Below are 25,857 nucleotides of genomic sequence, written 5' to 3' on the forward strand. Positions count from 1 at the left end.
ATGAGTAGTTTTGCACAGTAATTAAGTGAATTCTGCAGTCCATCTGCATCGGGAGGCGGCGAGTTGCTGATTGGGCCGATGTATAGGTCATGATAACAGCTAACTTGGAACAGATGTTCCTCCTCAGTGCGATGGAAAATATTACATAACAGCGGGTACGATATAGATACGCTCCAACTCCCTTTGCATTGCAGAAAGGAATGTCCACATGTGTTATCTTTAATAATCATATTTTCTGTCAAAAATAAATGAGGCAGTCACGTTTCACGTGCTTGGAGAACATTTCTCAAATGTTTTCAGACTATCCTGTCTTGTACAGGAGTACTTGGTGGAAAATATGCTTCAGCGTACAATTACCCTGTGTGATCTTAGGTGTGGCCATTACTTTGTGCATAGATGGTGAATTGGTATTTGGCAAACTGTTTCCTTTAGCGTTGCTGTCGAATCTGAGGTCTATCCCTTAGAAAAGTTCTTACATTTATTGAAATTATTATTCCTTGTCATCAGGTCTCGCTTCAATTTTGCAGTCAGGACATTTTGAATCAACTCTGCTTGTTTCATTTTTATTCCAATAGCAAAACATACTTACTGCTTATTTACCTAACTTTTCATTTTTTCTTTTTTTTTTTTTATTTGAAGGAATGTATGAATCCCTGCTGCAATGCTACTACCTGCACGCTGAAAGGCGATGCTGTCTGTGCACATGGACACTGCTGCCAGGACTGCCAGGTACTCTGTGTACTGATTAACTGGCACTAATAAATATATTTAATAAAAAATATATTTAATAATTTCCAGGAGTTCACAACTTATTTGTCTGTGCTGTGTCTTTGTGTCTCACTTGTTTGTTTTTATTATTTTTACCTTTTCTTTTGTGTGGACTATTTCAGTTTGTGTTATCTAGTAAAAAAAAAAAAGAAAAAGCTCTATTGTTTGTTTTACACCCAAATTGATATACGAGGATTTAAAGTAATTTTCTATAGCTAAGCTTACACACACACCCCCCCTTTTCAGGCAGATTTACACTTACAAATACTAACAAATATTTTTTTATTCAACCCAACATTTAGTTTTATTAGGAATTTCTGAAAATAATAATAAAACTAAATCAAGGGATAATCAATTTTTGAAAACATAATCTGGTTTTGTCTTTTATTTTAAAATGGCATGTGTAAAATGACCCTTCTCAATAATCAGTATTTAGACATTACAGAAATCAAAGCCCTTCTTGTAATTGCTGACCAGCTTTTTGCATGTTTCCGCCGGTATTTTGACAATTTATCTTTGGTGATGAGCTCCACGTTTTTGAGGCTAAATGGCCTCCTTGCCATCACCCTAAACTTTAGCTTGCTCAGTTTAGGGTGACAGATTCTTTATCAGATTCAGGTCAGGGCTCAGACATAAACAAAATCTGAGAGGAGTATGAATAATCTGGGGTTTAACAGTGATCCACTGTTAAAGAAATGCAAATTTTTAACTCCGTTAATTTACCAACCAAAGGTCACAAATGGCTTGGTTTGATTACATGGCCCTAATGGGGATAAGAAACGAAACAAGTAGGAATAGACAGTAACACAAAGGTTTCCGATATTAACATATTGCAAAAACGGATCTAAAAATAAGTAAAATGTTCTTAAAATTAGTTTTTTTTGTCCTAGATTTGAGTAGGTTAATAAGATTATCTGCCAATGGAATGAGAATTTTTACCCCTAAAATAAGATAATTAGATAAACTGCACTTGAAATAAGATGTTGGAGATGAGTTGTTCCTATTTTAAGTGCAAAAATCTTATTCTATTGGCAGATCATCTTATTTACCTGCTCAAATCAAGGAAAACTACACTAAATTTAAGAACATTGTACTTATTTTTAGTTCCATTTTTGCAGTGCATGCAATGAAATTCTGTTTAACATCCAATTTAAGTTTCTTTGTCAATTTCTCTGTCTACATGTTGGAAGAAAAACATAAGAATAACAAAATATAAACTCATACACATTCTTTTAAGTACATGGGTGCAAAATGGGGTTGTTTACAGGAAACGGTATGAGGAAGTAGCAATGGATTATGTTTTCTATTTTTTGAGTGCAGCTGAAGCCAGCGGGAACTCCATGCCGTGAACCCAGTAACTCCTGTGATCTGCCGGAGTTCTGCACAGGCGCCAGCCCTCACTGCCCCGCCAACGTCTACCTGCACGACGGCCACTCCTGCCACAACGTGGACGGCTACTGTTACAACGGCATTTGCCAGACCCACGAGCAGCAGTGTATCACGCTGTGGGGCCAAGGTATGCGTTTGTGGGTATGTGGAAGGCCGCTTTACTGGCCCACTTTGACTGTTAAAGGCTGAAAAATGGATACAAGCTTTCAATGGTGTTTTATTGTATCTGTCAGGAGCCAAGCCAGCTCCGGGGATCTGCTTTGAAAGAGTCAACTCAGCAGGGGACCCTTATGGCAACTGTGGCAAGGATTCAAAAGGCTCCTTTGCAAAATGCGAAGCACGGTGAAAGCTCACGTTCCTGTAGAAATCAAAGCACGCTTTTGATTTTGATATTCATAAGGATCTAACAGTGCGCTGACTTGCTCAGTACAGATGTGTTCAATATTATAAATTATAATCTACTGTACCTAAAGTTCTCTAACTATGGACCATCATCTCAAAATCTTTTTCAGTTTCCAACCTCTTAGGAAAGATCTTTTTGCGAAAGTTTGCTAGATTAAAAGAGAAAAAAAACATGGTTTATTGAACCAGTTGTTCCCGTACGGATTTAGGATTTAGAGTTACCAGATTTGGAGTTACCAGATCCACCTCAGTGGCAATAATGCTACTATTGTAGGTAGAAATATCTCAAAAGCAACAGATAACAACAGTCCCATGTAAATTCCTTTGAGTTTACAAGACTTTGACACTACAGGCCATGGATTGGTAGTAAAAAAGTTCAAGGATATAGTAATAGAGGAATATTATTGGATACTTAATGGACCTTAATGAAAGAGTTCTTTTTTTTCCCAATTTCATTCAAGTAACGTAAACAATGATTTACTTAAGGTTACCTGTTCTGTGTTGTGTCTCAAACCTTTGTAGCCTATTATACATAAATGACGTCTATAATGTATGGAATAGTCTGAATTTCACATTATTTTACGATGCCAAGTTATAATACTTTACTAAAAGTTCATAGCTTTTGAGTGCCATTGAAAGAAAAGCTGCAGTTTTAACGAAATGGTTTAACACAAATAAACGAGCATTGCATTATAGCAAAACAAAGGTTGTGAGTTTAGATTTAGGCAAAGAAACATAAGGGGTTATTATGATGAATTTTCTTTCAAATTGAAACTGAATAAAACTAGCTGCATAAACAATGTAAAAAGTAACATTCCCAAATGCATTGTAGTTTTATAAAAAGTCCAAAAAAACTTTAGAGCAAGATAAACTTTATTCATATGACACTGCACTGCAAAGTATTAACTCGTTTAAATTACATTTACATGCATACTTTTGAGATTTATTTGTAAAAGATTTATTTTGAAAACCATCTGCAGTTTTGCTTCTACTTCCGTTTTAGGCACTATGATGTGCTGGTCACATAAAATCCTGATTAGATACCACCTATTTGAACAATATTCTTTCTTTTAATCTCTTGCAGAAAGTCTTTATTTTGACTGCTACAGTGAGAAGGAAGCAAATAACTTTCTTGAAGATAAATTGGCATAAACAAAGACATTTATTTCTGTTATTGGTCTGTTTTTCTTCTCTCATGCATGCAGAGATGCTAAATGTGGCAAAATCCAGTGTCAGGGAGGAGCCAACCGGCCAGTTATCGGCACAAACGCAGTTTCCATCGAAACAAATATACCCCTGCAGGAAGGTGGAAAGATATTGTGTCGAGGTACGCACGTCTACTTGGGCGATGACATGCCTGATCCGGGCCTGGTCCTGACGGGAACGAAATGTGGAGATGGAATGGTGAGCGCTAAACATGTTTATGCAACATGATGGTGGATGTTATGGTAGCTCAATGGGGGGAAATTAATCCTCTCTGCATCATCTGTTGTAGGGTGGGAACTTGCACGAAAAAACTCCCCAGAGCACCAGAAAGCTCGAGGACCTCATTTTTTTTAATATTAGGAACATAATTATAAACCAAAAGATCATCCAACCTTTTGTCAGTTTTGAAAACTATTGACAAACACTTTTAACCAACAGATATTAGAAATGAGTGGGTGTAATTTGACTGAAAGTTACAATACATTTCCTCCAATTCTTTTTCCCTTTTTTTCCTTTTTTTTGCCTTTTTTTCCTTTCTTCTTTTTTTTCCCCAAAGAAATTGGAGGAAATGTATTGAAGGTGGACGAGTTTATCAAGCATAAGTGTAATGCTACTGCTTCCGTGTATTGTTAGCCGTAGATGTTGGTGAAATTAAAATAATTTCCTCCCCATGCACATTTTATGCAATAGAAATTTTCATGGCATTATTTTACACATTTACAAAACAGGTTTACTTTATTAGTCCCCAGGGGGAAAACTGAGTTGCCATTGACATATAGACTGGCTCCATACTGTTAAAGGTTTGTTTCACCCCCTTAGGTTTCCTGTGCCCTCTCAATGCTGGATATATCATCAGGGCTGTAAATGTCGGATATAAAAGCATTAGTAAATGTTTTCCAGTCTCTTTTTGACACATTAATATCCATGCAATCTCATATTAACTATCTTTTTCTTCTCATCTGTGGGTCGTTAATAACTCAAAGTAGATATTTACTTATGCTGTACAGAAAGACACAACCACCTTTTCTCACTTTCTGTCAATAGATTAATCTAAAAGTTCCATTTTAGCTCAATTAGGATTACCTTAATTATTTCTATTAACTTAGGCCAGTATAATGAAAGGGATATTTCCAGTAGAATTCTGGAAAATATAAATACAGTTGTCTAAAAAAAAAATAAAAATAATAATAATAATAATAATAATAATAATAATAATAATAATAATAATAATAATAATAATAATAATAATTGTGATAACCCTGACTGACTTCAAGCAGGGAAAGATAAGTCAGGTAGTGAGGAAAAAAGGTTATAATTAATTAAATATCAGGTATTATGTATGCATGGCTTAATTTCTCCATTACTATGGTTATCATTTTATCACAGTTAGGGGTGGACAATAATTCATTATCAATATGTATCGTGATGTAACTTTATTTAATAAAGGTGATATGACATTTCCAATATTTCAATATACATTAGTCTATAATTACAGCAATATTACAGCAATGTCACTGACACATAAACCACATAAAATTTGTTTTTATGTGGTTTTGTGTGTTTTATCTTTTAAAGCAAATATTTCTAAAGCAAATATTTTTAAAACTTATTTTGGAGGAGTTTAATAAACATGGTAAAATAATTGTCATAAGTTTGTACAAGCATATTTCATGGGCATTTTTGGCAGTCTTTGAGGCATTTACATTGTTTCTATCAATATTGTAATTATTTTATGTTGACTGAAATTAAATGACTGAAATTAAAGTCCAGAGTAAACTGCACATTGATCGAGATATGAATGGGGTAAAATTGATATTTTAAAAGATTTTGAATTACTAAATAAAAGGAAAATAATTAAAGAGAGGACTTTTCAAGGTTGACAATGTTAATTTCTTATTGATATTTAAAAACTTTAAGTGTGTGCTATGCTGTAGTGTCTTGCTAAAATGGATGTATTTATTTATGCAACAAACCTAGCACACAACAAGAACTTGAAATAAAATGCCCATACTTTTTCTTTTCTTTCTACTTTTACCTAAGAGGGCAAAAGTTGTTCACCTCGCGTTGTATCTGTAACTCAGGATTAATCGTAGTTTTGTGTGATTATCTATTTGCTGGGAATAAGAGTGGAATAATGAATGACGAGCAAAAGGCCATGACTAAGACATCAGGCATCTTTCAGGGTGTGCCTTATTGTCATTTTGGACTTGCTTAAGCTCACACACTTAATTGACTACCCATTATTCACTCGATTTGGCTTCTTCCAGCCTTCATAAATCCAGCCAGTGGTCACTTTACTGATTCAGTTACTCCATTTAGTCTAATTTACTTCACTTCAAACCTCCACCCATTTTTTTTTTTTTTAAAGACCCAGCCTTGGCCTTCTTCTACCATTTCTCACTGTGCCAGCTGGTGCTCATCCTGACATTTCAGGGGTAGAGTCGGGCGTGGTGCCTTTAACAATCAAATATGATGTATTTCTACTGGTAACATAATTATAGTTAATGCTGTTCAGATTTAGAGCTGAAGAGGGAAAATGAAATGAAATGGGGAGCTGGAAGTGCCTCTACCCCTTAAAAGATTAAAAGATTTAGATTCTTCTTTTACTGCCCTACTGTTTTAAGCCCACACCGTCAATAATTAATGTCTTTGTCTGCTTCAGATGTGTCTGAATCGTCGGTGCCAGAACGTCAGCGTTTTTAGTGTGCACGAGTGTGCAGCCAAGTGCAGTGATCGCGGGGTGAGTGCAGCACCTTCTCCATCCTTGTTTAGCTGCTGTGAAGATGTAAAAGCTGTTTCAAACAGATCTAAAACCCGGTTGGTATACCGTGTATTCCTCAAAGAAGCGTAAGCTGCAGCATGCTCAAAACGCAGCCCATTGTGCCTTTATTAGGGAACAAACACGACGCCTAGCAATAAATCACTTGAAATGTTGAAAGGTTCAATCAGTTAGGCGTAATGATCTCATTTATGTTCGGCTCTAAGTGCCATTCATCATACACCCAGGCTGTCATTCTTCTCCTAAACTGTTTAGATTTATTTCGGCCAAATTGAATTTGGAGCTGTGCCACGCCACAGAGTTTATCGTTAAGCCAGGGTGGCATAGGTTTTTGGAACTTTCTTAGATTATATGTTTCACAGTGCTTCCAATACTTTCTTACCTCTTGAACCGTTCACATTTCAAGGTATTTTTTTGTGATAAACCACAACAAAGTGAGCAGGTCCTCTTTTGACAGTCCCAATTGCTTAGGTAGAAGACAACTGGACATCTCTTGTTTCCTAAAAAAGTTTCCCCTTTCATTCAAAAGGCTTCGCTGATCTGAAAACGGTTTTTCATATGGCTTCTTTCACTATCCTCTCGAAACATCCGTCTTACCTGTCCCAAATGTCCTCTTGGTTATCCTCGAAAGAGTGTCTCTGGCTCTTGAGACGTAGATCAACTGGTGAGTTTTGATGCGATGAACTGGACTGGATGAACTTCTGTATTGGCCCATCCTTTTGTGAAGCCACTTTTTGGTCTTTCCAGTGTAGACTAGACTGCATACATCACACAGCTGAGCTTGTGTTTGGGCGATTTATCCTGGGGTGAACCAGCCTCTGAGAGTTTTCCAGGGTTTGAAATGTACCCGGATTTTGTGCTTGGACATTTTCCCTCTTAGTTTCTTTGGGAACTCCAGCCACATGCGAAATGATGGTGTTCTGTCACCTTTCCTTCTCATCTCCTTCAGTTGACTGAGTTGAGTGCTTTGTTAAACTGGATAAAGTCCAGTTAAGATTTCAACCGCTTTTAGGTGCTTTTTGATGTGCTCGTGTTCCTGCTCCTTCCTCTCCGTCCTTGTGGGAACCTGTTCAGCTCGACGCTGCAGAGTTCTGATGGCTGACAGATTCGGCGGTGAGATTCAAAATGTTTAGGTACTGGTCCGTGTGTGTTCATTTTCTTTAGACTTCCAAGGCAAGGCTTCTGTCTTTCTTTGAGTATCAGATGGTTTATTGTACTTTGACCAGTTGTCCTCCAAAAACCAGTAGCTAGGTGTTGTGCCCTCCTAGAATTTCCGTGCTCTGCTTTCCACTGCAGCAGTGGGGGAAACTGCGTTACCCTATGGAGCATGCTTCTGTCCGTTGAAGTTGTCACGTTAACTGTGCACTGAATCAGCCTTGAGGAACAACAAAACATCTGACTATCACAGGGTGATACTGCCACCTTTGCACTGAAGAGGGAGCCAACAAGTACTTATACGTAAGAAGGTGGTGACAGATTGCCTACAAAAACTGGACAAAGACAAGGTGCTTGATCAAGTCTGCTATTACAGACTATAACCTGTTGAGGCCCGTCCATGTAGAGTTCATATAGTCTTCCAAAGATGCACGAAGAAGGAGACCTACTGAGACCAATCAGCAGCATTAACTAGGTTAAAGTATTGCTAAACACCTACCTAAACACATACCTTCCATTTTACCGCCGCTGGTAGATGACGTCCTACAGCACATACAGAACTCCACAGATGCTGCCCACAAAGTCAGAACTGAGAACTGAAGTTGGCTCCAGAGGAAAGATTTTCGTATCATTCTATACCACATAATTTATCGTCTTTGAACCTGTTGGTATTGGTGTATTGGACAGTTGAACCCGGCAGAAAATGTCACAAAGGGGACAAACGGCTATAAAAGAAGAACAACTTTGCCCCAGATTTGCACTCTACTGCTGGATCTCTGTCTCCATATCTTTTAAATACAAGGACATTTTTTTTTTTTGTATACCCAATGCGTCCTTATTAGGGGCACAAAGCTGGAGAAAAAATAATCCGAGGCCCTCCATCAAAATTATGCTAACAAATATCTGTGTTGTGTGGCATGGAGGGATTTTGAAACTTGTGGACAAAGAAAACCCTGCCAGTTCATCATGGAAAGCATAGTCACTGGAGGAGCTGCAGAGATGCACAGCTCAGCCAGGGAGATTATGTCTACAAAATGACTAATAATTGTATACTCCACAAATCTGCCCTGTATGGACGAATGGGAAGATGAAAGACCTTGTTGGAAAAAAAGCCATAAAATATCTGATTTGCAATTAGCCACAGGGGACACCGCAACATATGTAAGACGCTGCTCTACTCAGATGTGACCGAAAAATAGATTTGTCCAGAGAAAACTGGACATCAACCTGAATGTGCCATCCCAACTGTGAAACACAGTGGTGGCAACAGCATGCTGTGGGGATACGCTTCTTAATGAATCCATATCCATTTTATTTATAAAGCACCTTCATAGTTTAACAAAAACTATATGTTTAACCAAAGTGCTGGATAGTACTAAAACAGAACAGTAATAACAAAATAGAACATAAAAACAATAAAAACAGACTAAAATGTATTTCAAAGACTTTAGTGAAATAAAACAGAAATACTCACACTTTCAAAACCCACTAAAAATGTGTTTGTTTGTTTTTTTGGAAAAAATTAAAAGCAGCAACAACAAAAAAGCCTGCAAATTACTGACTTTGAGGGACAGAATACAAATTCACACCACACTTTTAATATTTTTAGCTGTACTAACCAACATCCTTTTCACTTCACAATTATGCACCATGTTGTGTTCACATGAAATGCCAATAAGAAAACTAATTGAGTTTTCAAGGTATGGTCTACAGTACAACAGCTCCAATGGGCTTCAGCTGTGACTGGTGCACTCGTTCACTTCATTTAACCTCCTGAAGAATTGGTTTTGACTCCCTCTTTAAACGAAACATCGGGGGTTATAATGGGGATCTTATTTGTTTGTGCCATTCCAGTAAAGAGACATAAACTTTAAGGGACGTTTAACATACTGAAACAAAAGGATGTGGGTTTCTCTGGGAGAGAGGACACCCCTGCATGCACAGATTAGATCAAGATGTTGACGGAATGGGAATACCTCACCTGTTACAGATTAGCCAGGCGGGGAATCCTTCAGGAGTTTCTCACTCATGCAGTCAGCAGGACGGGAAGACAAGAGGGTGAGACAGTAAAAATATGGTGTAAGGGAAAGTCTCTGCTTTGTTTCTCATACCACTTGTCTTGATTTGAGTTGCTCAAGGCACAACAAAGTACATCTGAGTTATATTTGTTAAACAGGAAAGTAGTTGAATGCGTTGATGTTGACTTAAGCTGTTGTAAAAAAATATTTCTTGAAAAGATTTTAAACAGAAATTCAACAGAGGTAACATGTCTTGACAATTTACTAAGAAATGTAAAACGTATTTTTTACCATGTTGGAATTTCCTCCATTTTATTATTGAAACTAGTCAACACGTGATTTAAGATTTAAAATGATCATGTGACTCAATTTGTGTCCAATTTGATTAATGTCTCTGGGCTGGTTTTCGAGGTTCATCAGTTAATAACCTAGAGATGAGAATCAGTCAGTTTTCCTTTGATCAGATCTGAACAAGTGCTCAAACACTAAAAACATATAATTTTTTTTCTCTTGCATATTAAATGCATCAAAACGTCTGTCAAATAACATCAACCTCCAGCGTGCACATTAGAAATAATGGTGATAATCCTGTCATCCTTCATGTTCAGTTAGATTCAAAAGTACTACATACCTCTATCAAAGTATCTGTTGAACATGTTTTCCTCTTTAATGTGCTATAGCTTTAAAAAAAAAAAAAAAAAATTGGAATCAGCAGGTCAGACGTCAAAGGAAACCAGAAATCCATATCACCATCAAAACGCTGACCGGCTTATCTTTGCTCTCTTTGACAGATCTGACTGAACAAAGATGTAGATTTTCAAAACATACCTTTAAAGCTTCATCTTTTATTGTGTGTGTAATACTCTGCAGGTGTGCAACAGCAACAAGAACTGTCACTGTGAGGCTCACTGGGCGCCTCCCTTCTGTGACAAGTCAGGTTTTGGAGGAAGTGTCGACAGCGGCCCCATCAGGCTCGCAGGTGAAATCTTTTTCTTCTGTTCTTATGAAACCCTGTACAGTATTTCTTGGGCATAGACTGTTCAAGCGCGAATATATAATCAAGAATCAAGAGTGTTTATTGTCATTATGTAACCGTAAAAAATTTTGGTGAGACGGCGGCTCAAAGTTCACATATAATACACAGGCATAAATGTTCAAGTTGAATGTACCGACAACACTTCCTGAGAAGCTAAAAGTGTGCAAATATTCCTTAGCATTTGATAAGATTTAAATGTTGAAGTCAAAAAAGACCACAGACATTTTACAGATCGATGTAAATTACGGTAAATTGCATGTACCAGACAAACACTGCTGGAGAAGTTAAAAAGTGTGCAATTAGTCATTAGCAAAAAATTTAATATTCAAGTTAATTGATGTTGAAGTCAGAAAAAGACAGTCAAATGTAAACAGAGTATGAACTGGGTTGCTGGTATATTTTCAGCAGTGGATGATTGCCTTCACAGCTTTGGGACAGAAGCTGTTTTTAATTTTTTTTATTTAACGTTCCTGAATTGTTTGTCTGATAAAAGTGGGACAAACAGTGCACTACTTTCCATGGTTGCTCGATCAATTGACAAACTCCTGAATAGGTGTCGACACGTTTTGAGAGAGTGAAAGTCCGGTTGCCTTCCATTTAAGCCCGTTTGCTGATAGGACATTTGCTGTACTCTTTTCAACTTCCTGTTATCTGATGAAAGTGTTGCTTTCTCACTGCCTGAATAAACCTCAGACATATCTCCACATATCATAGAAAATACAGTTTTTAAAAAAGCTTTTTACATCTCTGTGCTTTCTACGCCTTCGTTTTAAACGTCTCAGTAATACTGTACCAAGCTAACTTTGAGTCTTCTTCACTAACTAATGTTGTCCAAACCGAGGAGTGTTGTCAGTGCAACCTGGCGCGCTTGGTATGGAAAATACATCAGATTTTTGTTAGAGGTTTTGAGTAGCTGTTCACCTACATATTTCTCAGGGCATCTCTTACTTATTTCTTTACGTTTTGCTTCTAGAGAGTTAGGAATTTGTTGTAGCCTGTACACTGGCTTCACCAAAAGTTCTTCTGCCTTTTTGAAGGTCTTTTTGCCTTTGAGTTTGTCTGTTTTTTTAATCTGATTATGACATCATATTCTGCACTACATTATTGAAAAGGCACAAAAATGGAACATGAATTTGCCATGCTTTGAATTGTTTTAAAAAATACTGTTCGTTGTGTCTTTAACACAAATCCAGCCTCACTCCAAAAAACAGCTGTCACCAGAGTGGAAGCGTTTAAGGAGAAAATAACTTCCATCAAGTTTTAAACCATCCCAGATTCAACACCGTCTGAAGGAAATACTGCCACAGCAAAACAGGGAAAGTCAGGTCTGCTGAACTATTGGGTCAACATGTGTAACATCCTGTTATTTTCATATGTGTGTTTTATGAGCAGACAGCAGGAATCTGACTGTGGGTATCCTGGTGGCTCTTCTCACGGTGCTGGTAGCTGCTCTGATCATCTGCATCAAGAGGAAAACCCTGGTTGGCCTTTTGTTCACCAGCAAAAAGAACCCAATAGAAAAGATCAGGTTAAAATTAAGTCATGTTTTTTTTTTCTCTAATTGCTAAAATGCTGGAAAAAAAGCTGTTTAAATGTTTTTCTAAGCTAATATCTAAGGTTCCTAAGCAGTCTGGAAAATTGTGGAAAAATGGTTGATGTACTTTCCCAGGTCTGGATGTTTTCAAAAAATTATGTCTTTTTCACTATTAAAAAAATATTCCATCCATTCATCCAACCATCCAGCCATCCCACCTCCTTTTTTCGCATCTTTCCTCCCGTTGTCTTTTCATTCTCATTTTTCTTTCCTTCTTTTTCTCTCTTCCCACACTTCTCCTTTTACTCTACTTCTTTTTCTTCCTTCCTTTACCTCCTTTCTCCTTTGTCTTGTCATTTCCTCTCGCCTTCCCTCCTTTTGTTTTTCCCCTTTACTCAGCCTATTTCTTTTCCTCATTTCTTCCTTTTTTCCTTCAATTCTTCCTTTTTTCCTTTAGTCCTTCCCTCCAACATTGTATATGATCCCCCTGAAAAGAATGTGTTTTAACTATATTTCATTAAAGTGAAGGAGGATTGATGAAATTATATTGGAGCGCTACATTTTCTTATTTGCACGGCAGATCAGAAAGTGCTGAAATCAGCAGACCGTCGGCTCCTAAGCAGCACCCTTCTTCTCCAACCCGACCGGCCCCACCTCTCCCCCACAGTGCCACCATCTTCAAGGTGAGAGCTTCACCTACCCAACCACTTAAATATACATAAAGGATGTTCCTACAGTATCTGTCGGAACCTGACGGAGGATTAGTGCCTCGGCTTTCTTCCGGCATCGCAGCCGCTCCCACAAATCATCCTCAGCTGAATTGATGTGTTGTTTTCATACAAACGGCAGCTCATTCAAATCCAATTAAGTCATCCCACTGAACGCAGACGTATGGAGGAGGCAATGATAATGGAGTGTGTGGTGAGAGAACGGGGGCTCAGGACACTTAAATGCATTTCTTGTCATTAGCAGCTGCCTGCTCAGAGAGAAATTGATTTATCTGCATGTGAAGAATGTTGAGTGTTCAGTTGACACCTTAAAGTAATTTTGTTTCTAATAACTGTAAGACAGACACCACATTTTCGGCCGTAATGACTTGCATGTCCACATCGCTGCATGCCTTGACTGGTCCATTATTGCCCTGATGCTAATAGGAAGTGATCTGATGGATGTGGAGTTTGCTCAAGAAGAGCAAAGCCCAAGAAGTTAGGTTAGAACTAACGCTTTTGCTGCAATATGAGCTTATATGCATTTAATTGCCTTTTAATTAACTTTTTTGCATTTTTACCCAGTAGAATTTCAAACTTTGATGCTGTTTAACTGTGTTTTATGTTAGAGACCAACACAAAGTATTATACAGGTTTATAAATCTTTTTAACCTTAAAAATCCTAAAAGTGTGTCAGACGTTTTTTCAGGACTGAATTTGTTCCTTTATTTAGGCATTCTTTGCAAAAAGACCTATATTTAAATTCCCTTTTACACAGCCAATAATGGGGACTACGGTGTTTTACAATTAAAAGCCATACAAAGATACACAAAACAAAGTTTGTGGTTGCCACGTGAGGAAAGGTGAAAAAGTTCAAGGGACGCTAATGCTCTGGCAGGGCAGTTGGCAGCATGTGGTTTTTATTTAGTAGGAGGAGGAAAGATGTAAAGCTGTTTGAAGTTAGCACAGTGCAGGTGAGATCATTTTCCACTTGTGAGTATGAGTGCTTGGGTGTGCTTTAGCTGCTCACATCTGGGTGTAAATATGAAACAGACTTATATTATGGCTATACTTAATCTCCCACCTCTCTCATTGTGGTCTGTCCATTGCAGAATTATGCCAATCGGGTGCTTATGGGCTAGTTTTAGTCTTTACCTGGTTACTGGTGAACGATGTCCGCGATTGATTTGTGTGCCCTTGACAGCACTTGGAAGAATAGGAGGAGGTGAACATGATTGTTTCTGAAGGTAATCAGACGGGTTAACTTTCTCCGCTTTCATCTTTTCTGCTAGTCTCCTCAACGGGTGCCAGATGCAGGGCCCCCGTCGGCTCCTTACCCGTCCCACAGCCTGCATAGACTCCCCCAGTGCCCTCCAGTTCACCTCAGCCACCCGGTCCCTCTGTCTCTCACGCTGTCCCTCACCCCCGGGCCCAGGCAGCCGAGACCCCCAGCACCTCCGCCCCACCGAGCCCCTCTGCCTCACACCCACATGGCACCCAGGGGGGCGTCATTTCGCAGCGCCTCACACCATAACTCCTGCAGGATGGTCATGGTGAGTGAATTTCCTGCTTGCTCAGTTGGAAACATTTTATGCGATGATGTTACTGTAATTTCCCCGCTGCATCTGGAGCGCTTTTACCCCCGTTACACCTACCCAGGGAAACAACGAGGGTCACCACGTTTTCAGGCTGGCGTTTTGATGCCTGTAGCGTTCATGGTGCTTTTGTGTCCCATAAAAGTAGCGGCTTGTTGACAGCTACATGCAGCTTTACAAAAATAACAAAGTTAACCAAGAAGCTCTGGCCATCTGAGTGCAATGTTGATCCTGCAACACAAACCGCCCTATAAATTGTAGAAATGGAGCCAGACTTGTTGTGAAGGAAGGAGCGAGTCTGTCATAATGTCATAGGGTAGTAAACCTGCTGCCACAACCATTCCAATTTGGTTGTTCCTTTAAAGGCTGGAGGAGAATGTTGGAGATTCCTACAGTGCAATCTCCCTCATAATGCGATTAGAAAACATTTTCTTTACAATGCTTTGCAAAGCCCCTTTGGACTTTCACATTTTGTCGTCATAATCACAATCTTCAGTGTATTTTGAGGATTTTATGTAATAAGCCAACACAAAGGAGCATAACTGGGAAGACGAAGGCGAAATGTACATTTCTTTTGACATATTTCACAAATAATCTGACATGGATGGTGAGCACATTTTGCTTTTGGGGTATGTCTCTAAAAGCTTTACATGCAAAAATACTGAAGTTTGTGCACTTTTTTGCAAAAAAAAAAAAAAAAAAAAAAAAAAAGCTCAAGCTTAGGCAAATTCAATGGCACATCCTAACATAAAAATGTTCTCCTCTAACCTATTCCATTATAAAAGTAGCTGTAGCTCCATTCATCTTCCCATCAAGTCTGACTAGCTTCCCTGGCCCCTGCTGAAGAAAAGCACCCCAAAGCACGATGCTGCAATGAACATGTTTCACAGGGGGAGGGGGTTGTTAACTTACCTAAAAAAAAATGGCATTCTACATTTAGGCCAAAGGTTTCCTTGTAGTCTTCATCTGACCAAAGCACCATCCTCCATATGTTGACTTTGCGCATGGATTGTGACAAACTGCAAAAGGGACTTCTTTTCAGGTTTCTGTCAACAATGTCCTTCTTCTTGCTACTTCTCTTTGATTTTGATTTTCCATTCATTTAAATTTATTTATATGGCGCCAATTCCCAACACATGTCATAACAAGGCATATTTACAAAAAAGGGCTAGATTTGAAGAAAAACATGCCTACTAGTTGTCTTGTCAACAGACTCACTGACCTGAGCTGCTGCTTTCTGCAGCTCCTCCAGAGTATCCAAACCAATTAGTTTCACATGAATTTATTGAGGGTTATCAGAACAAAGGGGGTCAAATACAAATCAAATACTACAATTTAAATTTTTGAGTTTAAAAAAAGAAAGATTCATTATTTTTCTTCAACTTGACAATTATACACTATTTTGTTTTGGTTCATAATATAAATTACTAATGAATTACATTTATGTCTTTGGTTGTAATGTGGCAAAATCTGAAAATAATTAATACATTTGATAAAATGTATGAGTACTCTCAAAAGGCACTGCCCATTGTAACTTTTGAAGGCGCCACTCTTGATCCATTGCTATGTTTTTTTCCCCCTATACGTTTGAGATATTAATGTGAAGAATTGTGTATTAGGCACAATTTAAAACACCAACTCTCTATGCATTTGATTTAAAATACAGCAATTAGTGTTTGGGTTTGAGAAAATAGTTTTTCTTCCTGCTTACTGGAGAAAAAATTGAGATCAACATGTAAATAGTCATTTCTGTCAAACTATGTAGGATAATTAGCTTCTCTCTTCCTAAATGAGATTAAAAAAGTGTTTTTGATCATTTGCATTTACAAGCTTAGGCTCTGCTCCCAGGAGAGAACTGAGCATATTTTTTTTCCTCTTGCTAAATTGCTCTCAAAATGAGACATTTTCAGGACTCGGGGAACATTGCAGAAAAAGTGACAGGCTTGTTTTGATGATTTTCTGTGGTCTTTCAATATGTCTCCCTTATTGCTCACGATTACATTTACAAATTGAAGCGTCACATCCTGGCTTTAAACTATTTTTCCCCACCAGAAAGTTTCTGCTATTTTTTCATCAAGATGCTGGTCCTCAAAACTGAAAACAAGAATTTGATTCAATTTTCAATTCAATTCAGTTTTATTTATGTAGTGTCAGATCACAACACATGCCATCTCAAGGCACTTTATAAAGTAAAATTCAATCATATCATCCAGATAGATTGGTCAAAAGGTTTCCCATCTAAAGAAACCCAGCAGATTGCATTAAGCAGCATTCACTCCTCATGGAGCGTTGTGCCACAGTGGACAGTCGTCTGCATTGTCGATGGCTTTGCAGCAATGCCACATACCGAGCATGCATGAAGTGACGGTGGAGAGAAAAACTCCCTTTTAACAGGAAGAAACTTCCAGCAGAACCAGGCTCAGTGTGAACAGCCTTCTGCCACGACTAACTTGGGGTTTGAGAAGACAGAGCAGAGACACAGAAAAGCATAGAAGCATTGATCCAACAATACTTTCTATGTTTTAGGGTTTGTGTTTTGTGGTTTGTGGGCATTCGACCCTCGAGGGGTCCTGTGGGGGGTACTCCAGGATTATGGAGTACCGGGCCTTTTAATAAGGGCTGTTAGGTCTCTATATGACCGGTGTCAGAGCATGGTCCGCATTGCCGGCAGTAAGTCGGACTCATTTCCAGTGAGAGTTGGACTCCGTCAAGGTTGCCTTTTGTCACCGATTCTGTTTTATGGACAGAATTTCTAGGCGCAGCCAAGGTGTTGAGGGGATCCGTTTTGGTGGCCTTAGGATTGCGTCTCTGCTATTCGCGGATGACGTGGTCCTATTGGCTTCATCAGGGCGTGATCTACAGCTCTCACTGGAGCGGTTTGCAGCCGAGTGTGAAGCGGTCGAGATGAAAATCAATGCCCTCAAAATCCGAGACTATGGTCTTGAACCGGAAAAGGGTAGAGGGCCTTCTCCGGGTTGGGGAGGATGTGCTGCCCCTAGTGGAGGAGTTCAAGTATCTTGGGGTCTTGTTCACGAATGAGGGGGAGATGGAGTGGGAGATAGACAGGCGGATTGGTGCGGCGTCAGCTTTGAAGCAGGCGCTGTACCGATCCATTAATGTGAAGAGAGAGCTGAGCCAAAAGGCGAAGCTCTCGATTTACCGGTCGATCTACGTTCCTACCCTCATCTATGGTCAGGAACTTTGGGTCATGACTGAAAGAGCAAGATCCCGGATACAAGCGGCCAAAATGAGTTTTCTCCGTAGTGTGTCTGGTCTCTCCCTTAGAGATAGGGTGAGGAGCTCAGTCATCCGGGGAGGACTCAGAATAGAGCCGCTGCTCCTCCACGTCGAGAGGAGCCAGTTGAGGTGGCTCGGGCATCTGGTCAGGATGCCTCCTGGACGCCTCCCTGGAGAGGTGTTCCGGGCACGTCCCACCGGGAGGAGGCCCAGGGGAAGACCCAGGACACGCTGGAGGGACTATGTCTCCAGGCTGGCCTGGGAACGCCTTGGGATTCCCCTGGAGGAGCTGGCCCAAGTGGCCGGGGAGAGGGACGTCTGGGCCTCACTACTGAAGCTGCTACCCCCGCGACCCGACCCCGGATTAGTGGAAGAGAATGGATGGATTGTATTAAGTTGATATACGGGTATAAACGGCTTGTAAAGGTGACCACCTCACCTGTGATCTATTTGCTTGTTATGAGTTTGAAAAGGTGGGAGAGTATCTGGACCCCTGAGAGACCTCTGCATGTTTCATCCAGTGTTGCTGGAAGCCACGGGGGAAGAAAAATACTTATCAAAAAATCTGCGCGGGATGTAATGAAATTTATAAAGCAGGAAAATGATGATTTTCAAAACATTGAAAATGACAATAGGTAGTGTTCAAACTAAAATTAGAGGGATTTTATTGAAACCAAGCCACAGCTGGGTAGACCAAACACTATTTTACAGCCACAACAGCCAGAAAAACTTTCCTGGATCCAGAAGAAAAATTATTGTGCATACTTTTTCAGCGTGCACTATAAGGAGGCACTTGAAGAAAATGGGGGGGGGGGGTTCATAATGAGAAGGCCCCGGCTACACCGTTACTAAAGACCAGCGACTTACATACAAGCCTCAAAACTTAAGGAGACCAAAGCTGAAGTTTATGCGCACAGCCGCAATTCTACATTTAGCGAGGTTTCAGCGAAGCCTGAGATGAAAAGTACACTAGTACACTCCTTAGTGTGAAGCACAGAAATACTTACATTTGTGAGCTGCAGAGGGACAAAATTGGTCAAAATTGACTGTAGAAAAAGAAGCAGCATTAGGAAATGCTGAAGGAAAACATTCCCCCTTCACCTCAGAAGCTACAGATGTCATATACTTGGATGTTCCAGCTTGGTAAGTATCCCAAACACAAGGTCAAGTTGACCTATGTGCTAGAGCAATGAGAAAGTGAATATTCTGGATTGTCCTTGTCACGCTCTTAAACTCTGTATCATTGGGCCACATGGGGTAGATCTCAAAATTCACAGTTCATAAAAGACAGACAGAGAATTTACAGGAACGTTAGGCTTTTAGCAAAGAAGAATAAGCCACTTTATCCGCCTTAAGAAAACAACGTGCGTCATCCAGAACTGCCACAAAAACACTTTAAGCTGTCATTGATGATATAGGGGGGAAACTCAGAGTTTCCTGTTTTACTTAATGGTGTGTTTCCTCTTCTTTGCCATTTTGAAGAGTGGATAAGAGATGCATGTGTGCCTCTCTGTCATGTCATTTTTATGCCCCAGGGAAACCGGAGATCATGAATTAATAATTAACAGTTCATAGAAAGTGTGATTAATATAAATAGAACTATAAATGACAAAAATGCTTCTTTTGCACTTATTAATTGGATTTTTAAGGGTGTCAATAAATGTGGCACCAGAGATTTGTTAAAAATATATTATTTGCTTACACTTTTTTTGTCACCACTGAATAAATATTCTTAAATCAAAGACTTCTTTTTTGTAAAATGGTTCCACTGTTATAAAAGACAGGCTTATTTTCAGGTGTTTTACACGTATTTTTCACAAATAATCTTTTTCGTAAATGCACACATTTGCATCGCCTTTTCACTAGCCTGCTGTGATTTCCATGTGTTAAACAGTACCGGCATTAGGTTTTACACAGCCTCTCGTTTTCCACACACCTGTTCAGCAGGTGCCCTGCAGCCGCTCTTGGCAGGGTTTTGTATTTCGGAAGTAGACCCCTCTCGGTCGCTCCTTGTTCTTGTCAGGACCTGAAAGTGATTCCTTTTGGCAGCAGACTTCTCTGACAGCATCTTTGGCAGCTGTTTGGCAGTTCCAACGTGTTGACAGAAGACATAAAACACAAGTGAAAGCGCTCTGCTGGGGGGGGCGCTGAGGCTTTGCTTCCATGCACATCTTTTTGCAGTTTGGGGTCAGTTGTGTTTTGCTGAGGCCGCAGCAGCATTTTAGTCGGTTAATCCCCTTATCAGGCGCGCTCTTTTCACTTAACGGCGTTTCTCGTGGTTGCCGTTTTGTGATGGTAATTTGAATATTTTTGAATCAAGCTCTTGCTAGCCTTGTTTACTGCACGCCAAGGATTTGCCGTCTGTGTGGAGTGTGAGGTTTCAGTGTTTGTGGATTTAAGGAGAAGGCGCATGGGGAGCCTGCTGTGATTTTTGCAAGCAGCCCTTTGTCCTGACCTCAGTTTTTCCAAAGAAGATTAAAACCACACGATGCCTCCCTCCCATCATATGTTGCCTGATAAGCGTGCCAAGGTGCCTGTAAGAAGATGATGAGAAAAGTCACACATGCTGTAATCATCTGTGTATGAGTGCCCTCTGGTGGCAGAGCTCGGCTATAACTGTTATCTATCTTTCCTTTTAACAGGAGCTGGATAAGCCTAGTCCTCCTCAGAAACCTCTGCCTGCTGATCCGAGGACCTCCCGTCTGGTGCGAAGTCCGTCTTGCGTTCAGAGCAGCACTTTAGTCCGAGGCTCCTCTGCTGCGTGCGGCCGTGCAGCTGCACCGGGTGGCCCTAGACCTGCACGCCCCGTTCCACACCCCAACAAGTGAGCAGCCTCGTGGGCACGAATGCCGTGTTAATTTGTTTTTTTTTTAACGACACATTTCAACCATTCTTTTTCCAGGGTTGTGCGATTATAGAAATACAGCGTCAGTGAACGCTGATGGTTTCTCTTTCTTTAAAAAGAGTCTTTTTGTCACCATTTATTGGATTATGCAGTTCTCCGAACAGAGATGTTCTTTTCTCCCCCCAAGTTAAACCCTCTGCATTTTTAATCTTCGTGGTCAAGCTAAAGAGGCAGAACAATGTGGAAGTCCAAGAGACTCACTAAAGACCACTTACTAAAGATCAAAGAAAGAGAAGTGTAGACAAGTTGAAATGGTCTTTTAGACAACTGCAGATTCCAGGATCTTCAACCGTATTTAAGTACAATTACAATACAGTTATTCTAATTCATTATCACTTTGTCAAGTTCAGCTAAACATACCCAACCTGTCATCCTCAGATGATAGGAAACTGGTCAGCATGTTCAGGAATCAAACAGGAACCAACATGGCTCAAGCCCATACTGAACTCAAGGATACTGGAATACCAGTGGTACTGTCTACAGACAATCTAGTTTTAGATCATTATGTAATGACATCATTGCAGTCAATAAAGATGCTCCAAAATCAACACCTTCAAGCTCTACTGAAATTTGCAAGTGCCCACAGGGCTGATCCAAATCCCTTCCTGAGAAAGGGTTTGTGATTAAACCAGTCAGAAATGGAGCTGTTTGGCCACAATGACAATAAATATGCTTGGTCAAATTAAGTCAAAGTAAGGTTTTCAAACCTAGGAAGACTGTACCAGTTATCAAGCATGTCGGTGGTCGCATCATGCTATGGGGTTGCGTTACTTTAGTGCTACTGATGCATTGCACACAACTGATGGACTAATGAAGTTTGACAACCTACTTCCTGCCCTTTGTTCACCTTCTTTTTTTCTTTTACAGTTTATTTCAAACATGAAGAATATTCTTGGAAATTTGTTCTTGCACACCAATGACCAGTTTTTGCTACGGGCCCAACCTCAATAGCTATAGAGACTGCGTGGGCTGTGCAGTAATCCAGTTTAAAAGATGCAAGCAGCTTGTTGATGACTACAAAGCGTGTGTTCAAAGTGCAGTTTGCCTAGAGACATGTGACCATCTATTAGTGAGGGTGTTTTTGCATCTACAGTAAATCTGCAAATAATATGCAACACCCCTATCTTCAGTTGTTAAATCTCACACATCTCCTTTGCTTGTCTCCTTCTCCAGGCCAAGTCCCAGGCATCCTCCGACGCTACCAAAGCCTTGCATCATCGCCAACGTCAGATACAACAGCTGAGACTTTGGCCAGAGGGGACGCTTTTTTTTTTTCTAACGGAAACAAAAGTTTAAAAAGTTGCACTATAAAAACTCTGAGGAACCCCACATGAGAAAAATGGCGGAGGCACCTCTCAGTTGTGAACCATGAGATTTGCCGTGTCCCTTTTGGTGCTCTGTCTCTAAAACGGTGCTACAAGTCTGCGCTCAGGTAGATGTAAAGTATTTATAATTGTGTATTTATTGCCACCCAGTGCACTGTGCCAGACACTTTTACTACACGGTAACAACTTTGGCTCTTTTTTTTATTTCACTTTTTTATATCTACACTGATTTATTTTTTTGTTTCATTTTCTAAGTAGTAAAAGATGATTAAAAAAAACATACATTTATGTGAATTAGTCAGATTTACAGCGGCTTTTAAAAGTTTCCATAACCTTTTAACTTTTTCCTATTTTCTCGCTTGAAAACCACAAACTGCAGTTTATTGGTGTTTTTATGTGAGCAAAATAAGATGTTGCTTCACTGTGAAGGAGAAGGAAAATTATGTTTTCATTTGCAGGGAACACCGCAAACATGTGGAAGAAGGTGCTCCGGTCAGACAAGATCAAAATTAAACTTTTTGGCCTTCATATAAGGGAAGGAAAATGAACACTTTATATCACCCTTAACACACGCCGTGGGAATGCTCGTCTTCAGCAGGGAACGGGAAGCTGGTCATAGTAAATGGAAAGTTCAACTAAGTTAGAAACAGGCCAATTTTGGAAGAAAGCCTATTGAGACTAATGTTAATATAAACCTTTGAGCAGGACAATCAAGAATCTCTGTCATCATGTCACCAAAATGAAATATTGATGAGACACCAGCTCAAAATTCTCACATAACACACAGACACATAAACAAGACATAATGTTCAAATAGCTGAATGCTATGACAAGACTTTCTTAGAAGCTAAAAAAAATGCAAATAGTCCTTCGCTATCTGTCTCTTCTGACTCATAGTTGCTCTCACTTTACAGACAATGTAAATTACTGTATAATTACATTGATTTAAAAAAAAAAGACTCCCTTGGTTAGAAGTTGAAATGACCCTAATTGACCATAAACATGCAACCAGTGCTGCAATTGAATGGTTTAGAGAAAAGCATGTAGACTGATCCAGAGTCCAGACCTGAATCCAACTAAAGATCTGTGGGAAGACTTGCAAATGGATGTTCACAGACACACCCTTTTAAGTCTGACTGAGCTTGAGCTAATTTGCAAAGAAGAATTGGCCAAAAAGTCTCTAGATGTGGAAACCTGTTAGAGACGTAGCCCAACAGAGTAGCAGCTGTGATTGCAGCAGAGGGTGGTTCTGCACAGTATTGACTCAGAGGGGGCTGAATACAAATGCATATTACGCTTTTCATATTTGCCTTGCCAGAAAAGTTAAAGAAAAATTAAAGTAATTTTCCTTCCACTTTACAATTAGGCACTACTTGTGTTGGTGTATCTCAAATATTCCCATATTAAATGTGTCAAAGTTTATGGCCATGGATGAATGGATGGATAATGTGACAGAATGTGGAAAAAGTTAAAAGGTTATGATTTTTTTTTTCACGAGATACTGTGGATCTGTTTCTGTAAAAAGTTTAAAAAAGGGAACTCTTTACATTATGGTTTTATTCTCTAGACCACATGTAGAGCTTAAAAGGAGTATTTTACAACGACTGATGAGGCCTCTGGGGTTTCCTGACGAGGGAATGCTCTGTGTTGCATCTTTGAGCCAATCTGGAAAGGCTTGAAACATCCATGGAAACACAGAAAGTGGTGTTACAACCTCAGCTCTGCAGCACACTACAATAACCACGTTCTTCTTCATCTAAATCGCAGCAAAATCTAAAATGAGCTGAAATCGAGAACATGAATCTGTGAAACACGATGTCTGTGTGTTTTAAGAGTTTGACTCTATGCCTTTCTGCACAAAAGACTCTGATTCAGCCATTGAATCATTAAACACTTTGCTCACCTTTAAAAAGCAGCCGTTCGGCTGCAGCTCTCGTGAAAAATGCTGTTTTTAACTCTGTGAAGGAAAATTGTGCCCAATGAGCCATCTTACATCCACGAATAAAAGGGTGTTGTACATTTATTTGTTTTTATGTTTTGCCTTTTATACTTTGGATTTATTTAGGAGATCAGCTTACACGTTGTTTTCATTATTATTCCGCCTGAAGAAATTGTTTACTTGACTGCAGTTCAGTTTGTATTTGCATACATGCACAGTAAAGAACAATTCACATGCATATTGTTTTGACTTTCAGTGCACTTATTTTTACTCTGCATTCACTTGCCTTTACTTTTCTGTGCTCATGTTCTGATTACTGTAGTCACGATCTCTGTATGTTATATATGTATGTATGTATGTTGTGTTACAGGTGAACACATTTTCACAATTTTCTAAACTAATGACTGTTTGATACTTTACACGTAAAGAAACCCTAAAGTGTCATTCACTGAGTTCAAACACACAGGCGGCATTTGTAAAGCTGTTTTAATAAAAAGGAAAGTTTGTGGATTTCTGTGTATTGTTCACATTAACTCATTATGAAGGGTGCCGTGTGAACGTTAAGAGCCTAAACCGGGGTTCCTATTCAGTCTGAAATAGTCTAGAGTTTCATTTCCATATATTCCTGATCCAAATAAGCATGGAAAGATATTTGTATTTCCAGACCATCTCATCGTCTCAAAGTTGGCCTTCTTGCCGTCCCCTCCTTTCATACTTGGGTTCTTTCTCTCCATCATGTCCTTTTTTTCCATCCTCACTTCTTCCTTGTGCATTTACTTTTTTGTTCTTTCTTTCCTTTCATCTTTTAGTCCTACCATTGTTATTCCTGTCCTCCCCTTTCCTGTTGTTCTACCTCCTGTCCTTTCTAATATTCATCTTTGCTTTCATGCTTGTCCTGTTTGACCCTCCTTGTGTTTTGTTCCTTCCTTCCTCCCTTGATTCCTTCTTCTGGAAAGTTGAATCTGAAACCTGAGGCATCAAAAACGTGTAAGAATTGTGCCTAACCGCTTAAGACCCACACATTTTTGTCTAAACATAGCAGTTATATCCAAAAATGATCGTTTTCTCTTCAAACATTTATTTTTTCTCCTGGCAGATCTGTAAATGGGAGTTCTAGCTGATCAAACATATATTTGAATAGGAAAGATTTTTTTTTTCAGGTGCCTAAAAGTCTATGTACGGACCAAAATTCTCGGGTCTTCACATCCACAGCATTGCAACACTCATCTTCATGATCATATTTTAAGCCCATAGGTTTAACATTTTAAAAGAACATCAGGAAAAACAGCAAATGACACATTTGCATCTCAATAGAACTGAATATCATCTAAATATAAGTTTGTCATTGAAACATTTATTTTGATAATTATAGCTTTCAGCTTAGGAAAACCTTTAACTCAGTTTAGGAGGAAAATATCAATGTTGCATGAGAACAAGTTTAAAGAACTTACTGATAGATGCTTTGACTTTGGATTTAATAAAACACAGTAGGGTGACCAGACGTCCCCGATTTCCAGAGACAGTCCCCGTTTTGGATGACCTTTACTTGACAAAAGCTGTGCCCGGAAATGTCCCCGATTGAAGTGTATTGTGATGTATTAAAAAAGTTTAGGGCAAAAAAAAGGGCAAAAAAAGCGCAACGAGAGGTATTTCCCAATCCTGCTGGTTTCCCTACCTTACAGTAGACCATCATGAGTCTGAAAGGGTTTAGATGTTCTCCCCCCCCCCCCCCCCCCCCCCCAAGCTGGCGCCACGGATGGCCGCATCAGAACTACGTTTGCTAGTACTTTGTTTTTCGTACTGCAGTCACTTTCACCAGAGAGAAACTCATCAGGCAGGTCCTCTCCTGGGGAGTTTTTTCG

At 39.5% G+C, this 25,857-nt stretch overlaps 1 protein-coding gene across 2 annotated transcripts in view; it reads left to right on the forward strand.

Moving 5' to 3' along the window:
* LOC105926454 (disintegrin and metalloproteinase domain-containing protein 12) overlaps positions 1 to 24,505 on the forward strand; it is a 144,024-nt gene extending 119,519 nt beyond the window's left edge. The window contains exons 13-23 of one of the 2 annotated variants that reach the window (XM_012862804.3): positions 640 to 729; positions 2,089 to 2,284; positions 2,391 to 2,499; positions 3,765 to 3,963; positions 6,428 to 6,505; positions 10,588 to 10,696; positions 12,146 to 12,281; positions 12,868 to 12,970; positions 14,287 to 14,547; positions 20,469 to 20,650; positions 21,905 to 24,505. In XM_012862804.3, the coding sequence (XP_012718258.2) occupies positions 640 to 729; positions 2,089 to 2,284; positions 2,391 to 2,499; positions 3,765 to 3,963; positions 6,428 to 6,505; positions 10,588 to 10,696; positions 12,146 to 12,281; positions 12,868 to 12,970; positions 14,287 to 14,547; positions 20,469 to 20,650; positions 21,905 to 21,974 (1,533 nt within the window). In that variant the 3' untranslated portion in view covers positions 21,975 to 24,505. The remainder of the gene's footprint in view (positions 1 to 639; positions 730 to 2,088; positions 2,285 to 2,390; positions 2,500 to 3,764; positions 3,964 to 6,427; positions 6,506 to 10,587; positions 10,697 to 12,145; positions 12,282 to 12,867; positions 12,971 to 14,286; positions 14,548 to 20,468; positions 20,651 to 21,904) is intronic. The other variant, XM_036142021.1, reaches the window with a different exon arrangement.
* The last annotated feature ends 1,352 nt before the right edge of the window (positions 24,506 to 25,857 follow it).

Source organism: Fundulus heteroclitus, chromosome 10 (genome assembly GCF_011125445.2).
Source record: "Fundulus heteroclitus isolate FHET01 chromosome 10, MU-UCD_Fhet_4.1, whole genome shotgun sequence".
Taxonomy (NCBI): domain Eukaryota; kingdom Metazoa; phylum Chordata; class Actinopteri; order Cyprinodontiformes; family Fundulidae; genus Fundulus; species Fundulus heteroclitus.